The 27,092-nt window shown below is 29.1% G+C and overlaps 1 protein-coding gene across 1 annotated transcript; it reads right to left on the reverse strand.

The window, feature by feature from the left end:
- LOC145248565 (transmembrane emp24 domain-containing protein 2-like) lies at nt 1-26,325 on the reverse strand. Its single transcript, XM_080110302.1, has 4 exons — nt 25,614-26,325; nt 6,760-6,955; nt 3,775-3,882; nt 1-1,264 (listed from the first exon to the last, which is right to left on the reverse strand). The coding sequence occupies exons 1-4, from the start codon at nt 25,791-25,793 to the stop codon at nt 1,140-1,142; spliced, it is 609 nt and encodes a 202-aa protein (XP_079966428.1). The 5' UTR covers nt 25,794-26,325; the 3' UTR covers nt 1-1,139.
- Between the last annotated feature and the right edge of the window lie 767 nt (nt 26,326-27,092).

The raw sequence follows: 27,092 nt of genomic DNA on the forward strand, positions 1-27,092 counted from the left end.
TTTTCAAAAAAAAAAAACGAAGTTTATTTCTTTATTTTTCACATTTTCTTCAGGGGGAAAAAAAAATCAATTTTACAAGTTTGGAAGCAGCAGTTTGGCTTAAATTGAAATCTATTTTCATTTTTATGCAACTTAAGAATCCCCAACTTATGACAATGTTAATTTCCAAGGTTTGTTCTAAATGCTCCATATCTTTACATAATGGTTGTTGCTGTTACTGACCACAATGATGTATTAATAAGAAAAAAAAATTCTGCGTTTGTTTAATTTGATATAGAAAGGAAAGACGAGATACAAAAGGCCACTAATCTGAGTATGAGACCTTGAAATAGTATCAGGTATGAGAACAGAAAAAATTTATTCAATTTGTGGACAGTGTTAGTAGAGGAAACATACCTTCAAAGATAAAAAGTAAAATCAACAACTGAAACAAAGACTGGTGCAGATATAGAGTTCTAGCAAAGTTGGGTCTGCAGTCTGACTTTAGTAAGATTTTCTCTTATTGCAATTTCCATGAAGAATTCAGTTTAAACAAGTTACTAAAACAAATTACTCTTAATTGTCTGAACAAGGATCAAGAATTGACAACTCCAAATAAAATACCTTTGGGCAAAAGATTAAGTCTATCAAAGAATAATGCAATTTCAACTCAATATTTCTGTACTTTTAACTGGAATGGAATTTTTAATGGAAAATTTCTAGAGTAGTTTGTGTTTTGCCAATAGTTCAGAATTTGTATATTGTAACTAAAGAGGTTACTTAACATGAGTAGGTAGGAATAATCATCCCAATATGACAGAAGATTTATTAGAAAAGCTCCCTAAATATGATGCAGTGTTCAGATACTATAACCACTTACTCATTGCAGTCATTCAATGCTGGGTAGATTAAATGTTGAATGAAAAACCATTTACAACTTATGAGGATGGAAAGAAATGAGTAAAAGTACCCAGCCCTACTCCAACTTTTGGGGAAGGGGGTGAAAGTGTTACTGTTGGTCTCTCCCACTCGCTTCATTCATAGAAATATATATTTTTTTAAATTAAAAAAAAAAAAAAAAGTGCATGGAAAAAAAAAATAACAGGAACAAAAACAGATAAATTAAATTTCTTTAAAAAAATATTTCTTAATTTTACATATCACACAACTCGTCGAACTTCGAAAAATCTTTTAAGGTAATAAACTTGTCCAAGGGTCATAGCAACAAGGACCAAGGCTTCAAAGAATGACCATAACACCACTCTTGAGTTTGTGTTGTCATTGACTGAAAAAAAAAAAAGAAAAAAGTGATAAATTTGTAAATTTTATGTAAATATTTCATGTATTAAAAGATTAACTCCATTTACTAAGTTTATTCTATGGATTTTAAATTTTATGTAAATTATAGGTGTTTCTTCATTATTAGAGCGAAATTTAAACATCAAAATATTGAATTTCAAGTAAAACTTATCTACTTAAATCATCATGTTGCAGTAATGAACATATCTAAAAAATAACAAAAAACGATAAGGTAGAAAATTATTAATGAAAAAGTTTTTAAAAACAATTAGTGAAAATAGTTTTGTTAAAATCGAAAGCTTCAGAAAATTATTACCTCCCTTGTTACCAATCAAACTCTCTGACTGCCTTTACTCAATGTTTGCTAATTATTCAAAAACTATTTTCATTAATAATTAATTTTCTACCTATCAAATCATACCAAATTATATATATATATATATATATAGTGATAGGACGATTCCAATACAATTACTGCTTCTATTTTAAATTTGATTCCAATTCTTTTAAAATCTAAATATTTAGTTATAGAGTTGAATTTTAAAAAATATTTTTCAGATTACTATAAAAACAGTTATAGTCATCTAACATACTTCCTAACTTTCAAACTGAAAGCAGTGACAAGGCAAATCACAGTTCCTTCGCTTCTTTTCCCTCACACCTATATCTCCCGTGTATGTCATTTTTTATTTTATTATATTTTTCTGATTGTCCTTTTTTTATTTAATAATCATTGAAAAGTTTTTCAGTCTTATTTCAATAAAGAATTATGGAAATTAGTTTTTTTTAGTTTTATTTTAATAACAAATTATTGAAATATGTTTTTTTTTTAAGAATTATTGAAAACACCTTTTGTTCTTTTTTTTTAAAAAAAGAATTATTGAAAACACAAACAAAATTTTTTAAAACTATTTTGGGAATATTATGTATTGGATACATTTTTTTTGATGGTTGAAATTTTATTTTGATTTCAATAATTTTATTTTCATACTTTCATAAACATATTTAAGTTAAAAAAAAACAAAAAACCTTTCATTTTTAAAATTTAAAAAAAAAAAAAAACTTTTATAATTTCATAAACATTTCTTATAGAATTCAAATAAAATGAAAACCTTTTTTTTAATTAAAAGTGCAAATAAAGACTAGTTGTGTTATTTTTACCCATATAATTTTGTTAATTTTTATTGTATAAATTCCAATAATGTCCTTTTCTTATATTTTATTTCAATTAATCGCTTCAAAATAGAAATACTGAAAAACAATAAAAGTGAAGGAACTGATTTGCCTTGTCATCGCTTCTGGTAGCAGCCACGGTGGAATTAGGAAGTACATATACTGACTATAACCGCAAAAACCTATTTAATATACTCCCATTTTTCACAAGCATAAAATACACTTGAGGCTATATATACATATACATTTTCATTTTATTGGTAATTTAATATCAATATTTATCCCTTTTTTTTTTTTTTTTTAATTTTTTTTTTTTAAATTAGTACCTGTCATGGAAAATTAAATTTTAAAACAAAAACAAAGCAAAAAAAATGAACAATGAAAAGAATCAATTTTCGCATCAGACCCCACCCCCTACACACAGTATTAAAAATTAGTAACAAAATACAGTATATAATACATATGTATATAATCAAATAACATAACAATGTAAGGTGGGGCAAATACCATAACCAGGAACAGAAAAAACATCTTAATTCCACATCGTAACCTAAAAAATCCGTATCCTAGGGCCTCCATATCCTGAGGTTCTACTGTATTCTGATACCCCAAAATATTCTGATTTTTACAATTCCTGATTAATTGGACCAACACTAATATATATATAAAAAAAAAATTTATAATTAAAATGTAGGATTTCCTGTACAGGATAAATTAAAGTGTTTCTATTGACTATTTTTCTGTACAGTATTTATATTTTTTTAACATATGGCACATTTTGCATGTATGTGCCATGACTATTGTATTTACGTATTGCTGTTTTTCAAATAAATTTCATATATTTTTGTTTCAGGCCAAGACTAAACTGGAAATATTAAGGAAACAGTAACTTTTTCATTGAATTGAACAGAATTGAAGTTTTATCTGAAGAAGGTGATTGTATTTCAGGCGTGAAAACAGAATCTTTTTACTCATACACGTGTGCATGCCCTAGATGATATGAAGCACTGAATTTTCAATAAAATAAAATACATTCATTGCATTCAATATTATGTTTATGTGCATTTCTCTATGAAAGGAATCCAAAACTTTCATGAAATTCTTAAAGGCCTAAAGATATACAGGTGACTAGTCCGGCAATTTCCCCAGGAAAGTAGTATTCGATATTAATTATTTTTGAACTACTTCTTAAATTATAAAAAACAATAGCATGTATTTATGGTTCAGAAAATACAGCAAAAAGAACATTTTCATTTGAAAGTGATTTGAAAAACAATAAAGAAAAATTTATTTACTTCAAACAATAGACAAACAAATACTTACTGGCTCTATGTATCCTCTCTCTAACTTCCATATATTCTTGTTCATGTTTCACTCCTGTCAGCGATGTCGACAATTCCTTGATCATTTCTGCCAACTTGTTATGATGAGCTAAAAAAATGGATTTTAAATATTTGAAAGGTTTCAAGTAGTTAAAATTCAAGTTAACATTGATTGTTTAACTCCTTAACCCTTTTTCATGAATAAGTGAAAATTCTAGCGATCAATATAAATTCGTGAAAGTCCAATTGAATATTTGTCTTATTCACTCATTACAACAAGCAGGATTTTAATTTGAATTCATGTAAAGCAGGAAAATTCTTATAATCAATTTTTACGTATTAACAAATATAAACTTAGAAGTCACTTCTATTCGGTGGAGTCATAAGGAAATTGATAATATAGCAAATGAATAAAGGTTATTTTCAGAGTTAAAATTAAGTTTTTAAAAGATGTTATTACTTGAGGTGGAGTGTCTATCTGATTATTACAATACGTCAATTTTTTGCTTTTATAAAATTCTTTCATAAACTAAAAAGGTTCGTAGAATGAGGAAGTATCCTTTGTTTCCACAGTACTAAGCAAACAGCTATCTTATATACAACCAAGTGGCATCATCAATTGGTTGAAAGTGCCTTTCCCAAGGCTGCATCACAAACTAAAGACATTGGAATCAAAGTCCACCATTTTAACCATTCAACCACAGTAGCTTTTCTTTCTTTTTTTTTTTTTTTTTTAAAAGTAATCTTAAACGATCACTCATTTAATTATTAAGCTTGATGTTGCTTAACTTAGACCAGATGATAATCTGTTTTCAACGGAACATGATAAGCAATATTATTATCATTATAAAATAACAGCTAATAATTTTCTTTGTACAGTAGAACCCTTGGATACAGTAGCCCTATGATACGGTTTTTTAAGGTTATGATGTGGAACACAATGTTTCTCCAGCCCCTATTTGTCCTGCCTTAGAATGTTATGTTTTTTTTTTAATTATATACTGCACTGTATTTTGTTACTAATTTTTAATGCCATATTCCAAGGTTCTACTGTAAAAGGAGATTAAAAAAAATTATATTTGGAACAAATGTTTGAAAATTAAAAAAGTTATAACAGCATGCAAATAGCTGAATAGATATTATAAATTTTTTATTTTTTTATTTTTTTTTTTTTTAGGTACAAAACTCTTTGTTTAAAACCATAAAGGGATATGAATATTCTTTGTTTACCCAGAATAAGACGTGTGGTTATAGAAATAATATTAATGTGTGCATTTTAATGCATTTCTCCTGTGTTTAAAAATGTGACAAACACTGATGTATAAAAAAATATGAGGATATATCTTAATTATTCAATTGCAGTAAATGTGTGAGAGGTGAAGGAAGCATGGGAATTGACAGAAATTGATTTCTTAACTTGTTTCTCAGTCTCAGTCCAGGCTTATTTATAATATTTTTGAATGCCTACACATTCACTTGTAAATGACCATTCTGGGATTTTGCTTTTACTGTCAATAAAGTCACTCTTTTAGAACATTTATTTAGAGATGGGAATATTTCTGTCTGAAGGTGCTTTTTTTTTTTTTTTGTGTGTATCAAATCTCCAGATATTTGATTTTTTGAAAAGTTGTGTTTCCAGGTCAATCAACCACATTGTTTCTTTCAAGTGCCATTTCTAGTGCACAAAACCAGATATCCAGCATTCATTTAGAATACTTTAACCAAATTAAAATATAAATTCAGTCATTTGACAGAATTTTCACAAAAAATTTGTCCAACTTGTTTATTGGAACACAAGATAAACAGTACATTCTTTTAAAGAAAAACGCAAAAATTGAAATAATTAATAGACTAAAAAAAATTACTTTTAATTCAACATAAATTTTACTGTCTTTTGTTTAAATTTACAGGTTAAAAATCAAAACGTTTTTTCTCAATAAACTAGTGAACACAAAGTTTAACATCCTAATTTAATAGAAGTGCTTCTTTAAATACTTTCAGATATATTAGAAAAAAAAACATGAAAAATCAATAGAAAAATTATGTAAATACAAACAACTTTCAAAGTATTTTTTAGTTTAAAAATATAACTTTACTTTTTCAAATAATGTTAAAGTTACTAATAAAAATTTGTTCCCACTGGTTGCATAGTTTTTTTAACAGAGTTAATAAACGGATAATTTTTTCATTATATTTCTTGTGAAATTTCTTTTGTAAATCATATATTGTGGATCTTGTGTGTGAATAAACATATTCTAGTTTATAAACAAATCAACTTGAAGTCAATTTGAATAGACAATAAAACAAAAAGATATGCTTTGTTTTATGGTATCAATTCATCTTTGTGATTATTTAATGACATAAAGTCATTCTGGTAATTTCTTTGTTTCAATTTCTTAATATTTTCAAATATTTATTAATGATGTAAATGTATATACCAACAGATAATATAATCCATGTTGTGTATGAAACTGTTATATTAGACAAGTACTTTCACTCTGAGTAAGAATGGATCTGGGAAGAGTGGCAACTTATGAAAATGACTCCATACTCTTTAAAACTCTCAAATAAGAGTTTCATCACCTGATGTAGCTTAAGGTCATAAATATGCCAAAAATATGAATACATAAAAATATTTTTATCAGTTAGGACGTCTAAGTCACATTGTTTTTAAAACCAACTCTAAAGTTGAGACAAGAAAAGTCAAATCTTTTGTAGGAGTCAAGAGTTGGCTTTGTTCAGTCAAATTCTCCTCACCACTATAAATACATTTAAGAAACTTAGTTTTTAAAATTAATAATCTAATATTTTTTTAAAATAAAAATTAGGAATTTTCTGCTCTTTGATATGCATGTTCTATAACAAAAATAAAGATCTAAATAGATTTCCAATGAAGAAAATGTTTATTTTTTATTCAAACTATAAAGCAATCTTAATTACAAGTCGGAAAAAAAAAAAAAAAAAAAGGCACAGTAATTTTGCTTACCATCTGTGTCCATGTTGTTAGTGTCTTTTGGCTTTTCCCCAATATCCATACTAAACATGACCACCTTTGGTGTCATAGTAGACATCTTGTTGCTAAAGCAATATTTGTAAACACCATCCATATGGGCAGCAAATGTATATTTTCCATTAGATTCCCTGTCCGCAGTATGAATCACTTTCCCATCAGGACCATAGATCTAGAAAAGCAAAAGCTCATATTAAAGGATTTACTTTAATCACGCATTATAAAATTATCGTAAACTTAAGGGAAACAAAAACATCTGCGATATCATAATTTGAGAATTAAATTTGATATTCATTCATTTATATTTCCACAAAATTTTATTTTAAATCAATCTTTTGTAATATTTATTATGGAGATTTGGCATTTTTTTTTTTTTTTTTTTTTTTTTTTTTGCATAAAATGAAACTAAATTATGTCGTTATCTAAAATTAAATTCTTTTACTGCTCAATTCAGTTTACTATTTCAGACTAATGTACTATCAGTGGAAGAGCTAATGTAACATCTTATACCACCCCCCAGGCATTACCCCCTCCTTTTTGTTGGAGAGGTAGTATATTTTGTGGCCATGATACTATCCTTCTAATTTTCTTTGAGGTAGTAATACACTAGCAAAATATCGACCTCTAATCGTATATTTTTGCTAGTGAATTTAATAATACTTGCTCCCATGCAATACTAAATTAACAGAACGCTTAAAACAAAAGTAATTTATTATATTATGGATTTAAGATAATTAGATTCTTTCTTTCAATTGTAAGAAACTAAGTTTGGGGAATCACTGAAACTGATTTAGAAATATTTTGTTCTGCAAACTAAAGTCATTCAATATAAGGACAGTCATATTTCACAATTTTATTTGTTAATGCGAATAAATTGCAATATTTTATTTGCTTAAAATATTGATGAGATTGTCTATAAAAAATTTCTATTTTCATGGCAAGTGCAATATTTTACAGATTCATGACTTAACCAAATGGTAAAACCAAGTTTTGAATAACTAAACACTTGCCATATCTAGCTTCATTAAAGAGCTTTGATATAGCAAAACTGTCTGTGGATGACACTGTATGTAGCCACATTTGAGGCAAAAAAAAAAAAAAGAAAAAAAAGAAAAAAAGCTTAAGAATAATTTAACTGTTTGGAAGAGGTGCAATTAAAATCAATAAAAAAATACAATTTTATCATCGCTCATTGCACAAAGAATAAAAACATTAAAATGCATTAAAAATTTCTGAAAAGTGTGTTCTTAAAACAATAAATTTAAGCGATTAATTGGATTTTTAAAAGTTTTAACTTTTTTGCATCAAACAGTAAACAGCATTTTTTGTACAAGTTACCATTTCAAAATTAAGTAGTAATCAAAAGATCTTTTGGGCATTTTGCAGTATAGACAACAAAACGAAAAAGTGATAAAAAACAAAAAATAAATATATAACAAATATTATCAAAGACAAGATAAGTTTCTTTTCTACCTACCTGGCTAAGATTTTTGTGAATTAACTTATTTTAAAGCGTTTATTTACTTTGAAACACAGATAGTAATGAGTCTCAAGTTAGAATTGCTGACATGAGATACAAAACAAAATACTTTTAGAAAGCCACTCATTAAATATCATGGTGACATTTATTTTGGAGGGCTTCTAACAGTATTTTGTTTAATTATTGATTTTTAAGCGATTACTACAACTACTTAAAAAACAAAAAAAAAACTTATCCGGGTAGGTAGAAGAGTAACTTATCTTGCTTTTGGTAACATCTGTTTGTTATATATTTGCTTTTTTTACTTTTTCATTTTGTTATCTATACTGCAAAATGACTACACTTTTACTATTTCAACCCTTACCTTTGAAAGGAAAAAAAATGTACAGAAGACTATAATTCACAGGATACAAAAATACATTTATGGTGCAATTAAGAATGAAAGTTGAACACAATCTCACACCTCAATTATTTCCCCCAAAAGCTGTCTGTTTTTTTTAAACTAGCTCCATATAAAATTCATTAATAAATGAATACTGAAAATTTAATTTAAAATTGAATTCACTGATTATATATATTTTTAAAATCTGATCTAGCCTTTTGTAATCGTGCTTTTCATTTTGTCAAGACTAGTCCCACATTTTTAACCAAACTCCGACCTCTGTCTCATTGACAAAACATTGTACCTATTTTACAAGTATTTTAATGATATGTTCTCCGACAAACTCCAAGCCTTTGTACTCCCTCGGTGTAAATACTCCTGACTAATCCAACAAGCAGCAAAATCTTACCCTTTCACTTTAGAGATCTGTAGATGCTGGAAAACCTACACAAAGTTTCTTCCCTCCAACTGCTTGACTTTAGAATTCCCTCCCAGGTTCCTGTTTTTCTGACTGCATCAACATGCAGAAGTTCAAGTATAATGAGAACAGATATCTTTCTGGTCAAATCCATACATAGTATCGCTGCAAATTTTGTCCCATATAGTAGTCCCTTACATCACATGACACTGTACCTTGTTTGGGATTAAAAAACAATAAAAAGTTACAAAGGTGGAATTAACTCAAAATTTAGAGAGCCGGACATAAATTATGAATCTTATTTAATGATTTTAAATGTTTAAATTTTTTTTTTTGCTAACTTTAACATTAATAACTTATAAAAAGATTGTTTTTAACTGTTCCAAATCAGACAATTTTAAGAATTAAAATAAAAATGTTGGAATTAGTAGCAATAAAACTGACTATTTTAAAAGGAAGTGAATTTATTAAGAAAACAGTAACCATATTAATATTGTGAAAATATAAAAACTTAATTAAAAAAATTTTTTTTTCTAATATAACTAATTTCTCCTAGTTAGTTGGGAATTGAAATTGTTATCAATATAAATAAAACAGTAGTTGTCTGTGGGTGTCTGTGTGTGTATAAAAATATTTAACTGATAAACTCTTCAACTATTGGTCACATAACACTGAAATTAACAGGAAATAGTAATCATACACCAAAGATGGTTTATAATGAGTAAAATCTGTTTAAGTGGATGAATAACGTGTGCAGAAATATGTCGGCAAGTTGAAATGCAAAATGTTCATTTCAACTTTTCATAGCTTGAAGTGGTTTAATTTAAAATCTCATCTATCGATCAATAGCTCAAACAGTAAGGAACGCAGCTGGAGTGCTAAATGTTTTAATTCTAGCTGATAGCACCTAAGTTTTTTTTTTTTTCAACTTTTGAAACCAGTACTATATATTAGGTACAATATAATAAATAAAGAATTAGCTCTGCAATAAATACAAAATCTGCATGAATTAAAAAATATTTAAGCATATTTTACAACTGGGCAAGACCCCTACCCCCACCCTACACTAGTGTTCAAGTAATATTGTAATATTACAATTTTCTTCATAGTTTTTTGTTATTTTAAGCAATAGCAGCAGATATATTATAATCTTGATCAATTTATGACATTTTTGGCAGGTCAAGGTTGCTTCATGTCAAATTTACTGCAATGCTGTTAATTAGTTTGAGAGCCTATAAGTGGCACACAAATACTTGATTATAATATAAATTATTAGCTGAAAGTTTGCATGGACTTTTGTTATTATGAGGGGCAACAAACTATTATTGGCCTTTTTAGGTTTCTAAATTTTTGAGATGAGGATTGCTCATTCATATTATTCAGATTGCTGATCTCATCTTGAGTATCATTTTCACAGGAAAACCTAACTCTGTGAAAATGACACTTAAGATGGGAACACTAGTCCGAATAACAAATACGAATTGGCCTTTTTGCTTACTTTAATTCGCCCCAAACAAAGCAGATTTGCCACAGAGACGTAAGAGCTACTGTGAACTAGGGGCCATACCTACAAAGACATTGTAATTGGAGAGTTGAGTAGAAAGATTTGTTTACATTACATCAATTTTTTTATGTTGGTGCAATCAGAGAAATGGGGCAGAGAAGGAATTCACAAGTCTAGCAGTTCAAGAAAAGAAACTATCACAGTAGAAAGCTTTCGAACACCCGGTGACCTCTACAGTGAGGAGGAGGGATTTTGCTGATTGTTGGATCCGTCAGAGATATTTTTGTTGAGAGGGCACAATTACATGGAAATATTTGTAAAATAAGCACAGGGAATGCAACATTGCAGTGATGGGACAGAGACTGAAGTTTGGTAGACTGCATGCGACCTATTAAATTAGAGGCTCTTTTTTTCGATCCTTAGAGGGAGAGACTGGTGTACCAGCCCAGATAAGAGAATAATACTTCATGCATGGATAAATAGTGGCTTTGTTGACATAGGATACTGGCAGGTGAGATAAATTTTCTAGCATGCTAGAGGGAACCCACCTCCCTTACTGCAGCCTTGGCAATTAAAGTTAACTGTGAATATTAGACTGAAGATTTTAAATGATAAAATTCCAAGTAGAGTGCTATTAGCCATTGCAATCTGTGGTTGAAAAGGTTTCTTATAATAGTTTAAGGAAATTAGTTTTATTACCATTTTTGTTACCATCCATTTTTGTTCCCATCCAACTACAGACTGCAAGTAATTTTCTAAGGACACTATTGCATCAGGGAGGTAGTTCATGAAAATCAGAAATAACATTTCAAGGATTGACCCCTGGAGCACATCTGAATTAATAACAGGCTTAAATGTATAAACATGGAGGCAAACCTTTCTTTAGACTAAGAATCTGATTATATTAAATCATTATCCAGTAATTTTCATAAGATCTTCATGCCAGGCGTTGTAAAAAAGCTTTGGCTATATCAAGTGCTACTGACCCAATTTCACCAGGCCATGACATTCAGAGATGATCGTTAGGATATCCACAGTAAGAGGAACGTGTCTAAATCCATACTGATGGTCAGAAAAAAAATTTACCAATTAACAAGGTCGTCAACGATTGTGCAATTGATTAATCCTTCAAAAATTTTAGCAGACTGATGAAAGGATAATTTGCAAGTCAGTACTTTCACTAAAAACATTGGTACTGCAGAGACAATTTTCTAGCTAGCAGGGAAACAAGATCTGACAAAGTATTTGTTTTAGAGTTTGGAGAATAAAGGCCAGCTTAGGGGCTTGGAAGAAGGAGCTATTATAATAAGAACCTCTCACGTCATACTTTCCAGTTATTTTAATCTAAATTTGACTTACTTTTGCATATGATAATAATCTCAAACTGAAATGATCCGAAATTGGTATCTATACTTTATTCTATGTTGATGGCAGTTTGGTTATTGAGGTTTTCTCAAATTAAGAGATTCTATAGAAGTTTAAAACAATATCAAATGAAAACATCTAAATCTTGTGATTAAAAGAAAAGTTAGATAAAAAGTGATGATTTTCAATTGTGAGAAAATAAAAACGAATAAAAATCTATATACATATAAAAGATAAAGTAAAAATAGGACCTGACAAATGGCTTACATTGGTTGGTCAATTGTCTGTTCAGTGAACAGGTGTGTAGGTGAAATAAAAGCTGTTGTTTATACAAGTAACACCATGAATGTTGGTTGGTTGTTTTACTTTTATGAGTTATCAATCCTTTTCAGGTTATTTAATACTAAATCCAGTAACTTTGGATAAAATTTTTATGTTTCAAGTTTTTAATATCTTCAAATATTTATTCAGGGTGTTTGGTTTATTTTGTATAAAAAAAACTTCTAGTTTTTACTTTGCAGAACAAGGAAAAAAAATAACAATTAACATCAATGTTCGGTGCATTTTTGTTCAGGAAGCCAGTATCTTCAGACAGGCTGATCCGATAGCACCAGGCGCACTAACAGATATTACTAGTAGCAATACCATATTATTTTTTATCTTTAGATCAAATAAACTGAAATCAAGCATTATTGAAAAGAGCATAAAAAAACAAGGAAATAATCTTCAGTTTTTTAAAATCGGCTCATTAGAACTGGATTTATGACCATTCAAAGTATCAAAAAATGTGTGGCTCACTGGACATTTTGCCTTAAGTTAATCCTATTCAAATGCATATAAGCTTGTGACTGAAAATGGTAGGAAATTTGCACAATTTACAGACTAACCCATCTTTAAAAAAGCTGTATCTTCAGATCTTTTTAAGATATGATGAATTGAACATATAATACCATGAAGGTTCAGTTGGGTTCATTTACCACCATCTCACTTGGTAAATTACAGACTAACATTTCAGTTTCATTTTAACAGCTTTAAATAGAAGCATAAAAACAGCTAAGAAAAATGGTAAGTAAGGCTTTATCATCATAGGAAGTATTATTCTGATGGACATTATCATTTGCCATTATATCATGAAAAATCCATTCAAAACAATTAACAAAATATGGCTTGTAGGCATATCAAATAACAGAAAATTTTGTACAGATCAGAATTATGTTTTCAAGTACATTAAACTAATTAGCATAATTAAGTTTCATTTTAATGGCTTTAAATAAAAGCATCATAAAAAAGTTTAAAAAAATTGGAGGCAAGCTATATCATCATGCAAAATATGATTCTGATGGACATTATCATTTGTCATCATTATACTGTGAAAAATCCAAGATGGCAACCAAGACACAATTAAAAAAAAATTAACAAAATATGGCTTGTAGCATATCAAATGAAAGAAAATTTTGTCTAGATTATAATTATGTTTTCAAGTACATTAAATTAATTAGGATAATTAAATTTCATTTTAACAGCTTCAAGTTGCAATGACAATTATTGGGTGGGTTTTTACCACTATTTTGCATAATTTTTTTTATTTTTAAGTCATTGTTGAGACTTCAAGAGACATTGCGGCTATTTTTTCTTGGTCTCATGTAATGCTCGACACTATTTGTTTTTTGAACAGAATAAACATTTGCAAAACCAAAAATTTATTAAGGTAGGTAGAAGAGTAACGCCTTTGTTATGTATTTGTTTTTTGACCACTTTTTCATATCTCTGGATTGTAAAACAAACCCAATAAATGTTATCATCTGCAAGGTAAGTTATTCTTTTACTTGTCTGGATAAGTGGTTTGTGTGTTTTAACTCATTTAAAATTCTTTTCAAATTTTTGGACAAAGTAAATTAATATATTTGCTGTTAAATAGCGTTTGAACAATTTCTATCATTACTTATCTTTGTACTATTCTAACTTTTGACTGGAAAGGTGTGTTGTGTTCGAATTCTGTAGCAAAGACAATTCTTTTCCCTGATAAGCTAAAACAACTAGAAATGCTGACGACAGGTATAACTTTTGTTTCAAGTATTTATGTGAACACACCCTGATCGCTTGTTTGCAAAAAGTGATTTACTGCCAGCGAACAAGCTAGGCTGACAGGTTTTGTCGTTAATAGTTGGATTTAAATAATGATTTCTTTGAATATACAAATCATAACAAAAATAGTAAAATACCATTTTAAAGTAAATGTTATTATGAATCCAGTTATATAAGTTTTATTTTGATAGATGCAGGAGAAATGTACTTATTACTGATTTAAAGACTATTAAGTAGCAGTATGCACCTTGTCCAGCACTGAACGTTCTGGTGTCTGGTATTGCTATTACTACCCCGAGTCAAAATGGTAACTAAGGAGCAACTCCACATTTCCCACAGGCCCCAAATGGGGCCTTACCACTGAATGCCTTTTCGGGTTATACCCAGGGCCACTATGAATGATTTTACAGTATAAAATTACGAATGTAATGTGATCATAATCTTAGAGAATAAAAAAAAAAAAAAAAAAAAAAAAAAACGGAACAAATTGTAATGTTTGTAATACAGGGTTACTCCCCCCACCCCAAAAAACAACAACAGAGGACATTCAATTGTTTTTCTGAGCATTTTACAGTCAACGGAGAAAAAAAAGGCAAACCCTAGTGTTTTGATGTGATGTTTTGAATACAATGAACTAGTTATGTCCAAAGTTTCATTTCCTTTGGACAAAACACTAAAAAACAGGGCCTAATTAGAGTTTGGGCTCGTTTTTTTTGAAAGGAAATACATATTTTTGTGCAAAGAATGGTTTATACATAGATAATGAATCAACAACACTGAACCATGGTTTGCTTTCTGACTAATTTGCTGACATAGTTTCAGGTTTTTCAACATCATACTATTTCAACCAGTAAACCAATCTTGCTTTAATCAGAAACTGACAGTCACCTCAAAAGTACAATGCAATGACATGTCAGGTGAAAATTTTGGATTTTTTTTTTTATCTAACATTGAGTGAACTAATACTTGCATAAATTTTGGAATTGTCAGATGATTTCAGGCTTTTATGTTACCAGTACATTAGGTATGTCAGAAATTTTATGAAAAATAGTGAATAATTCCACTCCGTCTTTCCAAGCTTATAAATCCTCGAAAAATGTAATTCAAGCCCTAATTTTTTTTTTTTCAATTAAAAGGAGCAAGGACCAAGGTTTCATTAAAAAAAAAAAAAAAAAAAAAAAAAAAGAAAAAACAAACAACGTGGTTTAAAAAAAAGGTTTTAAACTTCGAGATTTACAGGTAAATTTCTGAAAAACACTACTTTTTTTTGTTTTAAATTTGAATATATTATTTATTGACCTTTTCTCTTCAATTTGTGATATAGAAAACTTTGGTGAGTAAATCAATTATTTACTTTTTAATAGACACTTGAAAATTGGGGGGGGGGGGGGGATTTAAAAAAAAACAAAAAAAAAAACGTTTGTTTAAAATATTATATTCGGTTTATTGGAAAGAACATAAAATTTCACATTGACCCTAAAAATATTGTAAAAATAGAACCAATAGAAAAATTTTGATAGATTTTTAAAGTTTAAAAATTGAAAAATATTGAGTTCGTAAAATTCATTACCGTTTTAAAAAAAATAAATAAAAATATTTCTATTACTTTTAAAACAACTTTAATAGTTTATTTTGGAAGTATAATCCATAAAGAAAAACAACCCACTTTTAAAAAAAAAAATTACGAGTTTTTTTTATATTTTATTCGCAGTTTCGTGTTAGGGGTGTCAAAAATTCCTACAAAAATTCTGATACGCCTACCAGTACATTACTTTTAATTTTCTTTTTACAAACATTTCATTTGCTTACAGTGGACTTTTAAGCTTCATTTTGTTTAGCACAGGATCTTCAGGGAAAAATGTTTTAGTGCAATATCTCACACATCCCTGACAAAAGTTCCTTCAGTAGGATTCCTTGTTGGAAACCATTTCTGAAATCAGTTACCATTAGAAACTGTACACCATCAAAGTGAACAAAGATTAAGTTTGCAAACCAGATAGAAAATAGTTTAAACTGAGAAGTATATCAACTAATGAAAATATATGTACTGAGACATATGCATTTCTAGATTGATTACAATCCCTTGTACGGTTGGTAACAGCTTTTCTCAAAGGAAGCTCTAAAATATTCAAAAATTCCTTTTCCTGCTGACAAAACAGGTTTCCAAATAAAGAAATCGATACACTCCCAAGGAATATAAACGCCACAAGTTATGAGACCCAAGTTGCACAACCAGATAAATAGTTAATATCTAAATAAACATAAATGCCAAGAGTTTAAAGATTATTTAAAGATAAGATATCAAATTTATATTTTTTAACTGAGTAAATATGTAACAGTAAATAATCAAATCTTTATAAACGATTTCTTCATAATTAGTAATTTCAAGCAAGTATTCGAAACACTAATTGAAAATTATTACTAATAATATTTAATATTAGTGTTTATATTCAACTATGCAATTAGTTAACTAACATTAGACATCACCCATAAGAGAGTCACTAAATCTAACAAATATATTTTAACATCTGGCTATAGCCAGAAATCGCATCGGTTTGTCAAACCCCAAATTGGGAGCTATGGAGAATGTGGAGTTGCTACTTACTGTTACTCACAGGTCCATTCTAACGAGAAATGCCTTTCAAAAGCACATTTATAGCTTAAATAAAATTTGTGTAAAGCACAGCATTAAACTCATCAGACTACCTTGGGCAAGATGTTTGTCTCTACCCTACTCCCAAATCCATCTTTCTCAGGAACTTTAAAGTGTGGAATCATCCCATAGTTAGCACTACTCTCAGGTCTGACTAAGAGTGGTAATACCTAATAGGTTCTGATCTAGGATGAAAATAGAAACTGTCATTTACAGATTATTTATTTACAAAATATATGCCTTCTTGTGTCGTGGCATGTTCATGCCGTAGACGTAATCATGGTTAGTGCTCTCCATATGCTTCAGTCCATTGCTTCTTCTCAGAGTCCAATGATACTGTTGACACCCATTGCCCTGCACATTTAGTTTAATATTCCTATCCTTTGCCTTTCCCTGGCTCTGTTTTTCCATCGGTTTCGACACCCTCTTTTTCATGCAATAAGTGTCCAACAAAACGGTACTGCCTTTCCTTGATGGCCCACATCAGCAAGCGATTGACCTTCATTCTTCTTAGGACTTAGTATTTGACACTATCTGTCCAAGAAATGCTAAGCATTCGTCGATAAAACCACATCTCAGCTGCCTCCAAATGTCCACTCATTGCTTTGTGGATCGTCGAAGACTCACATTCATAGGTTAGAACTGACCAAATGTAACACTTTACCAGCTTATAAAATTAATTTACAACCCAGCCTACAAAATTTACAACCCAATCTATAAAAAGGTAGTGAGTTATGTGTATGTTTGTCTGTCTGGCTAAAAGTAAAAAAATGACAAAACAGACAACCACAAAGTTGGTATTTCCTATATCAGTGTAACTATAGATGAATAATATCTAAAATGTAAAAAAAAAAAAAAAATTCATTCTTGAATCTTAAACTAGCACAGATTTTATTTTAGGAGTCGGTTTTTCAGCCAAATTATGTACTATGGTGAAGATGAAACTTATTGTTTTTAATCAAAGAGTTAATTCCCTAATGCCAATTCATTCCTCCAGGAATCTATAAAAACGACTTACCTGTGTGTCCATAGCAAGGGATGGAATGGGCAGAAGAGAAAGGGTGGATGGGGAGAGTGAAGAGAAAAGAGAAAGGGTGGATGTGAAGAGAAAAGAGAAAGATAGAAAGAAATAGAAGTTTTAATAGAAATATGTTACACTTTACCCTGGGCAACGCCTGGCAGCCCTGCTTGTCATAAAACAAATGTATAGTTTCGGCATAAAATGACAATAATGGTTAAGATGCCATAAAATCCAACAACAAATTCTAACAAAAGATGCCTGATGTAATTTTTCATATTGTTTTTGATTGTAGATCTTTTCTATCAATATCCTATTTAAAACTTAAATAATGAGGTTTTCATTATCAAGAAAAACATGCTAAGATCCAAGTAAAACAATTTTTAAAAAATTTGTAAATTAAAAAAATGACTATATTAAGTAAAATGAGATTATTCTGATAAGAAAAATAATCTTGTCTTTTCGATACTCTCTTACCAGATGGACATTTCACATGGTGTTAAATAATGAAATACTCATTGATTTCAATTATGTAAACTATTTAAAGTAAATTTAAAATTACTTTTTATTTAAACATGTGGCAATTTATAAAGATTATGGCCATGGAAGAACATAAAAAAAAAATAATGTTTAAGGTATTGAGAATAGTTTTATAGTGTTGTTTTCGTTAAATATTATTAAATGATAAATTATTTAGAGTTAAAATTCAGATTTTGTTGTTAGATAAACACGACATCAGGCCAAATTTGGTGGCCATTTTTTTTTTTTTGCTTCAACATCTTAACTCATATTGTCAGGGCTCTATGGGCAAACTTATCTTTAGTTGACCTTTGACAACTAAATATTTTTGTTTACGAGCCAAACCCACATGATTTTTGCAATATGACATCTTCATTCTGTGACGATTATGTACATAAAGTTTTTTTGTATTTTTTTATAAGTGTAATTCTAAATATGCAATAAATTTTATGTTGATACTTGAAGATATAAACATTCTAATTTCTTCAGATGTTTTTTTTAAACAGCCTACGTAAAAAAAAAATGTATTCTATTAAACTTTTATTGTTTAAATAATTTTGTTCGTTTTATTAAAAAAAAAAAAAAAGTTGAAAAGATATTTTTCGCTCAGAAGTGAGCTTTGAAAGATTGTCAGTGAAAGAAATGCAATCGCCAAGAGATAAGTGTTTCATTATTTCTAGTCGCCACTTTGAAAAATCACTCGCAAATGCGACTGTTTCACTTGAAATGTAGAGCCCTGATTGTAGACACTTTTCTCAATTTTAGAGATGGATAACATAATTGGATTTTAAATGGAAATTATTCCTCATTTAGTAATATATAATAAAAATAGAACTACTTTTAACGCCTAAACAGATTTTTTTTCTTGCATTCTTCCATGACAAAGCTTTTACCAAAAATGTTTTTCTTAAATAATATTAAATTAGCAAGTTTAATTGCACATGTGAACGAAATAAAAGGTCGACCAGAATAAAAGTCAGGTACTTATGCAGGGCAGGTACGCACTGAAATAATGTTATTTAGAAACCCATTCTTAACATGGGGAGAGGAGGGTGTTTTATAACTATTCTGTACTCTCACTTAATTTAATAAACAAAAGATACTGTAAAACTTAAATTTAACTTGGAAATACGGTCAAAGTGCGATAGAGTACCACCTAAAGAATTGCCAGTGCTTATTCAGATTGGCAATTATAGTTTTTCACTGGTCGCAATGTTTGTTTTTGTGCATGAATCTTGAGAACTCAATACTAAAACATACGTAAGAATTCTAAATTGGTAAATTCGACAATTTTTTTTTTTACTTGTAATCATTTTTCTACTAGATCATTTTTTTTTTTTGAATTTATACTAATTTCGACAGTGATGCAGAAGAATAGACGACTCTAAGATAAATCCACAATATGCATAAAATAAAAATGCTATCGTTTCATTATTTTTAGCATTATAAAAATAGAGCTTGTACAAAGAAAGCCGACGGATCGATTTTGATTTAAGATTACAGATCCAGGGGACATAACTCAGATTGCATATTTTAGATTAATTTCAATGTCAGATAAGACTTACTTTATTTTTCAATAGTTACAATCAACTTAGTCGACTTTTTGCAATCGCAGAAGTTATAAGCTTAGGCACAGCCAAGATGAAAGGAGAGAGTAAGTATTTTTGACAAGTCTCTTTAAAAAAAATCTACCAAAAATCAATTATCTAATCAATACGAAATTTTCACCGATTATTACGTGAAGAATGGTGTATTTTTTTTTTTTCATAATTGATATTTATATTTTCTGCCTACAACCCCCTTCTTTACTTGTGGGTACAAATATGCTTGAAATAATTAGCCGAAACTGAGCAAAATATATTGTACTATGGAGAGGGTGAGGATTGTAGATAAAAAAAAAAAAAATTTTTTTAAATGCGCACGTATCAAATTTTAAGGTTGAAAATCCGAATTTTTCATCTTGTGTTTTGAAGTGTGAAATTCGTTGAATATGTTAATAACTATTAACTTTCAGATTAGAAAAAAAAAAATTTGTTATTTTTGTGAAAAACACTACTTTTAAATCTTTGAAAAATAAATTTTCTTTTAGGGAGTACAATATTGCTAATATACCATTAAATAGGAAATGCTTTGAAGAATCGATACAAAAGAAAATCACAAAAAAAGTCGATAAATAACTGCGTATTTTGCTAAAAATACGATAATTTCTTTCGGCAATTTCTTGTTGATTCACCTATAGTGGATCAAGCGTGATACTAGATGCAGTTGTTTTCAACACGTACAATGACTAGCATTCCCAAAATGGTCACTAATCTGGTACTGGCCAGTGGCCAGCCTCATTGTTGCTTAACTTCGGGGGTTATGTGAGCAACAAATATATATATATCTCGCTTATGAAAAAAGATTAAACCCTTCACTTAATCGTCAAATCGAACGTTAAGAATACATGGTTAAATATAGTTTATTTAGTCCTATTCAGACCTCCGTAGTTAATTTTAAACTATCATTAAATTTTGATTGTTGTTTTTTGGGGTTTTTTAATTCTTTTTTTTATTTTGCTACGTAAATCTATAGAGTGATATAAAAAGTTGGAATTATTTGAAATTCAGGTACTGATAATATTGTTGCATATTCTTATAGTAAATCATCCTAAATCTTTAAAAAATTGGTTCAAAAAGCTTTTTAAAAAATATTTAAAAAAAAAAAAAGAAAAAAGGTGAATAATGGAATAGTGTTGTTTTGGAAAATTAAAAATGTTCAATTCTATTAAAAATAGAAAAAGTTTTATATTATTCTGCTTTGCATATGATAAAATTTAGACTTTTATCTTTCTGGGGAAAAATGCTCAATAATGGATTTTAAGGGATTTTAATTCGTTTTAAAAACAACTTTATTTTTCCATTTTTTTGGCCGTGCCTATAGTTGGTGAGATTACTTGTTCTTTTAAAAATTCTTATTCAAAATTGACGAAAACACAAGAATTGGAAAAATATTCATAAACATGTTGCTTATTGTTCGATATTTCATTAAATTATTTTATTTATAAAAAATAAGTTTGTTTAAATTCGTATTTTGAAAACGTTTTTTTTTTTTTTTTTTTATTTCCCTTGTTTGATCCGTCGCCTTAAAGTATACTACTTTATGAAATATTTGGTGTTTTTTAAATTCTTTTTATTTATTAATAAAATTTATCTAACATTTTGCTGCGGACTTCAAATCACCTTTTCTTCCATTTCGACATAACACATAAATGTAATGTTTTCATCTGAAATGTGTTAACTTTAAAAAAAGCACTAATCTCATAAGCAGCACGAGGCAAGCTAGAAAAGAACGATAAGTTCATAGTCTGTCCGTAGCTTGGAAGTTAGGTGCTTGCTCAGAATCCACAATTTGTTCGTCACGGATACGTTCAGCATAGCATATATATTCTTATTTTATTTTATTTTTTAATATAAGGGGGGGGGGTTCCTGGACAAGAACAGAAAATTGTGAAAGTTAATTAGCGTTCTGCTTTAAAGATGGCGACTATATTTTCTCGCTGTTTGCTATAGTTTAGTATACCGTAGAAAAAAAATCATTAAATGTGATTGAAATAATAAAAAAAAAAAAACACACTTAATACAATTTTTAAAAAGTAATGTTGGCGCTTCTACACTTCATTGCCGAAATTGGAGACGCCATTTTATTTCACGCACCTGCTGGAAAAATGTACCTATTTACTATGCCTCCCCACGGGACAGAGTTAGACACCAGGGTCGTTTTTTAACGTGGAGAAAAGGTACAAAAATAAAAATTGTCTCAGTCGTGAAGGATTTCTCCTCCACCGAAAGAGAACAAGAAAATGAAGTGCAGCACTGCAGCAATACCAAAAGAATGTAAGGGAGACAGTGAGACACCATTATTTTAAACTCTGGCCGAAGCAAGCATGAAATAAAAACAAAAAAATAAAAATAAACTTCCGGAAAGAATTATGGAAAAAAAGTAAATAAATTACTTAAAACGGGAAATGAAAACCAAAACATTTATTGTATAAAAATTTATCAAAATGTAATTGTAAAAACATTTATTGAAAAGTTTCCGTAAGAAAAATATAATTTTAATAAAACAATTTGGGTTTGTATTACTGTACACATAGATTCGAAAAAGTTGTCAAAAAAAAACAAAAAAAAACAAAAAACAAAAACAAATATATAACAAATATTAAAACACGAAAAATATATCCAGTTAGATAGAAAAGTAACTTATCTTGCCTTTGATAACATTTATTTGTTATATATTTGTTTTTTGACAACTTTTTCGAATCTATGTGTAATACAAACCCAACAATTTTGTAATGAAAGCAACATTGGATTTTTATAATATAGTTATTTTTTATTTTTTCGAACAAATAAATAATTGTAACCATGCAGAAAGTCTATCATCCTGATATCTAAAAAAAAAAAAAAAAAATAGATGCCTTCTTGAGTAATATTGTCAAGATTCATTTTCTCCACTAATGTCGGTTTTACCACGTTTCTGAAAGTAATAAATGATAATTTTAGGTTAATTTATTCTTTCCCTTTCCGAAAGTAATCGTTATCCACTTTAATTTTGTTATTTATTTCATGCTTCGGCCATAGTTTAAAATAATGCAATTGGACAGCAGGTGCGTGAAATAAAATAGCGTCTCCAATTTCGGCAATTAAAGTGTAGAAGCACCGTAATGTTTTCAATGTATAAGAAATATGGAGAAGAAATGATTTTTTGGTTTATGGGGAAATACAAGGTCTTTTCTTTTAATTAATCAATTTTATTTTTTTCAACACAACAGTCGTCAACTCATCATCATGTGTAGATGTAAAAATTTAACGGTACGCGTACAGTTTGATCAAGATGAAGTTATATTGTACGTACTCGTTATTGAATAAAGTTTTCATAAAAAAAAAAAAAAAAACAATCAATTTAATCAAGTATTTATATTTTTACAGTGGAAAATCAAATTTTAATGAGATCGATTGTATCGTTGTCATTTGCTTATTTGCAGAAACGAGGAGGGTACTTATAAACGAAAAAGTCATTAACAAAGGACAAAATGAAAAAGGGATTAAAAGTGACATAGAAACTCTGTAAAATAAATAAATAAAATATTCATCTAGGTATTTTTTTTCTGCCCATATTTCAAAATCTCGTCAAATTTTGACAAACTTTAAGCGGTGATTAGAGTTATCTCCCCTAGCGCCCTCTCATCATCCGCGAAAAACAAGATGGCCGCGACACGATCAATCTCATTAAAGTCTGATTTTCCACTAAAAAAAAAAAAAAAAAAAAAAAAAAAAAAAAAACTATTTGATCAAATTAAGTAACGTTTGGAGTTTGTTTTACTATACACAGATTCGAAAAAGTTGTCAAAAAAAAAAAAAAAAAAAAATATATATATATATAATTAAAAAAAATGTTATCAAACGCAAGATAAGTTACGTTTCTACCTAACTGGATAAGTTTTTAGTCTTATATATATATAAAATGTTTAATCGGTTAAAAAAACATGCAGTATTTACGATATATTTGAAAAAGAAAAATGGCAGCGAAGTCTCTTGAATAAGTTAAGTTTGGGAAAATGAATTCAAACTAAAAAATTATACAAAATACTGTTAGAAACTCACTGAATATATGTCAGCCTATGTCACGGTAACATGTATTGGGTGGGTTTCGAACAGTATTGCATTTTTGGTATTATTATACAAACACCGTGACAGCGTTAGGGTTAGGGTTTAGGGTTAGGGTCAGGGTTAGGTTTAGGGTTAGGGGTAGGGTTAATTCGCTGTCACGGTGTTTGTATAGTTTTACCGCATTTTTTTTCGTATGAAAACTTTATTCCATAACGAGTACGTACAATATAACTTTTCAATATTTATTTTTTAATATCTGGATTATATTGTACAAGTACCAATTTAACACTTGAATTTGTACAACTAAATTAAAAATAAGATAGTTAAAAAAAAAAAAAATATGCAAAACCCTATTAAGTGTGAAGAAGCTCAAGTTTTAATGTAAAGTGCTGAATAAAGTGCAGATCGGCTCCCGTGGCCACTAATATATTGGCTCAGTAAAATCCGATAACCAGTTAAAATAGCAGAAGGCGATACAAAATGAAACCCAGGTTCCTGGAAAAAAAAAAAAAAAGACATTTTGATTTATTTACATTGTATTTTATCTTTTTACTATTGACATTGTATTGCATATTTTTTTAAAATTTATTGTTCCTAATCACTCCAATTCATCGGATAGGCTAGTTTATTTATTGTAATAAATATGGTACTTATACAGATTTGGAACGTCCCGTCCGGTTCAAAATCCAAGTATCAAATAAATAAATCAGTGCCTTAACGTTTCATCAAGAACCATTGTTTCATTTTGTGTGGTCGCCTTTTGGATCTTGCGTTACTGGACTTAAGTGCAAACACGACCTAACATGTACATTTAACTAAAAAATTTTCCCTTAAAGTCTACATAAGAGGCGTTGCTTAAAATAAAACCCAAATTTGTTTTAGCAACATAAAAGGTACTTGTACAGTTTAATCAACACATTAAGGAAAATATCGAAAAAAAAAAAAAAAAAAGTTATATTTTACGTATCCGTTTTGAACTGTGGATCTCCGAAAAAAAAAAAAAAAAAAAAAAAAAAAATCAAATCACTTAATTTGATCGAGTAGCTTTTTTTTTTTTTTTTACAGCGGAGAAACAGTAAACACGTTTTTATGAGAGCGTGTTGAAGGCAGACATCTTGAATTTTTTGTAAATTTTTGTTTGAATTTTAGAAACACCATGGGGAAATAACTCCAGTTAAAGCGCCGACACTCCCTCCCCATCTTTAATACTAGCTTTTTTTTCCTAAACATCGGACCTTTTGCTCGGTAGCATAACAAATTGTTTTTTCGCTGTTTAAAAAAAAAAAAAAAAAAAAAACCTACTTGAGGAAATTAAGTGAATTTTTTTTTCGGAGAACTTCATAACGGATACGTACAATTTAAACTTTTTTCGATATTTTCATTTTTTTAATGTCTTAATTAAACTGTACAAGAACCACATAAAATAGTATAAAAAGATTGTGACGATAGCCAACCCAAATAAATGGAGAATCACAAACTTTTATTTGATGTTTCCTTAAAAATGAAGGAAAAGAAATAAAACTGGGGGGGGGGTTAAAATTAAAGGTTTAACAAAATGTCAAGATGTTTTTGGGTTTTTTTTGTTGTTAAAAATGCCGCTCGAGGATTCACGAAAAAAATGAGGGGCTGAAGTTAGGATTTAAAAAAATCATATCCTGAAAATTATGATCAAATAAAACCAGCAGAGATAATTAAGATTCTTTTAATGTAGAAATAAATGCAAAACAGACGAAAAAATCAGCCATTTCTCTTCGTTACCTTGACGTCGATGTCGAGAAAGCCGCCTTCTGCCACTTCGAACATGAGGCTCATTTTAGTCCCAGAAGCGACCTTGTCAAAGAAACATTCTTCGGCGTGGGCATCTATATTGACAAAGTAAGCACTTGCTGTTGTAAATAAAAATAATAAAGACAGTGTTGGTATCAAAATATTATCCATTATGGCCAGATTTTTCTTTTAGGGAAATCTGTGATCGAGAGATGGAGAAACTCGAACAAAACTAATGCCACGTATTGTAACTACAGTAATGATTAGCCGTTGTTATGATGTTGTCGATGATGATGGCTACACGCAAGTCGACCGGAAGTAACTTACGCTACCACTTACTTTTGGCTACTCTAACTACGGATGCTTAAAATTGCTATAAATTACAACTTATATGATTACCAGTAGTATTAAAAGTATACGCATAATTTTTTTTTTTTACGTTTTTTGTATGGTGAAATACTTAACATTTATAATTAATCTCTGAAATCTTATGTATCAATACAATAGTTGGAAGGATTATATGAATATGCAAAGATGAACAAATGCTGTTTTACATCCAGTTTGGTGGCAAACGGTACTAACTTCTTTCTTAGCTGGATTGACTGGTAAGGGTGTTGCGCGTTGCGGTCTCATGTTACCGCTCCTTTGTTTACAATTAAGACGAAGCAAGTGCAAACACGCCTGGTTAAAATATGATACGACCACGTGTGCTACAACCGTTTTCAAACAACAAAGAGAAAACAAAAACTTCATCTCTCACGAACTAAACAAACACAAAAGACTATTATTTCAAATGTAAATTAAAATAAACACAGTTAATAAACACTGAAGACATTTTTAATTGTAAGTAATATCGTGTGAAATTAATTATAGTCATTTGTTGTTTAGCGACACTGTCACTGGTGAAGTAAGTGGTGCCTGCATCACGAACGACTCTCCATAGACCTAAAAGATTAGACCATTCCTGAAAAAATACAAAATAAAAATTAGGCCCATTCAAAAATTGGGAATAGGTCTATATGGTCATCATCCTCGTCACTGTATTTTTGCTTTTCTTTGCTAGTCCCCAGCTAAAGTTCTCATTCAACATAATGCCGCAAGCACACCAGGGGGTTATCCTACTTAATATTCCCAAATCATATTGTTTTTTAATTAAATATATATATATATATATATATATATATATATATATATATATATATATATATATATATATATATATATACTAGCAAAAGTACCCGTCGTTGACAACTACAGAAAATGGACTCTGATTTATGAAAGTATAATAGGTTATGAAAAGGAAGGGTTGTAAAGAGATAGCTTCGAATTTGGGGGTATCAAAACCAAAGCAAAATATGATGAAAGTAAAAATAAAATAGATAAACCCCATAATTTATTATACCATACCTGTTCACACTGAAACACTTATCACAATATTCTGTGGATCTTTATAAAAAAAAACCTTGTTAA

The sequence above is a fragment of the Euprymna scolopes genome, chromosome 1 (genome assembly GCF_053919585.1).
Source record: "Euprymna scolopes isolate OS-2025 chromosome 1, ASM5391958v1, whole genome shotgun sequence".
Taxonomy (NCBI): Eukaryota; Metazoa; Mollusca; class Cephalopoda; order Sepiida; family Sepiolidae; genus Euprymna; species Euprymna scolopes.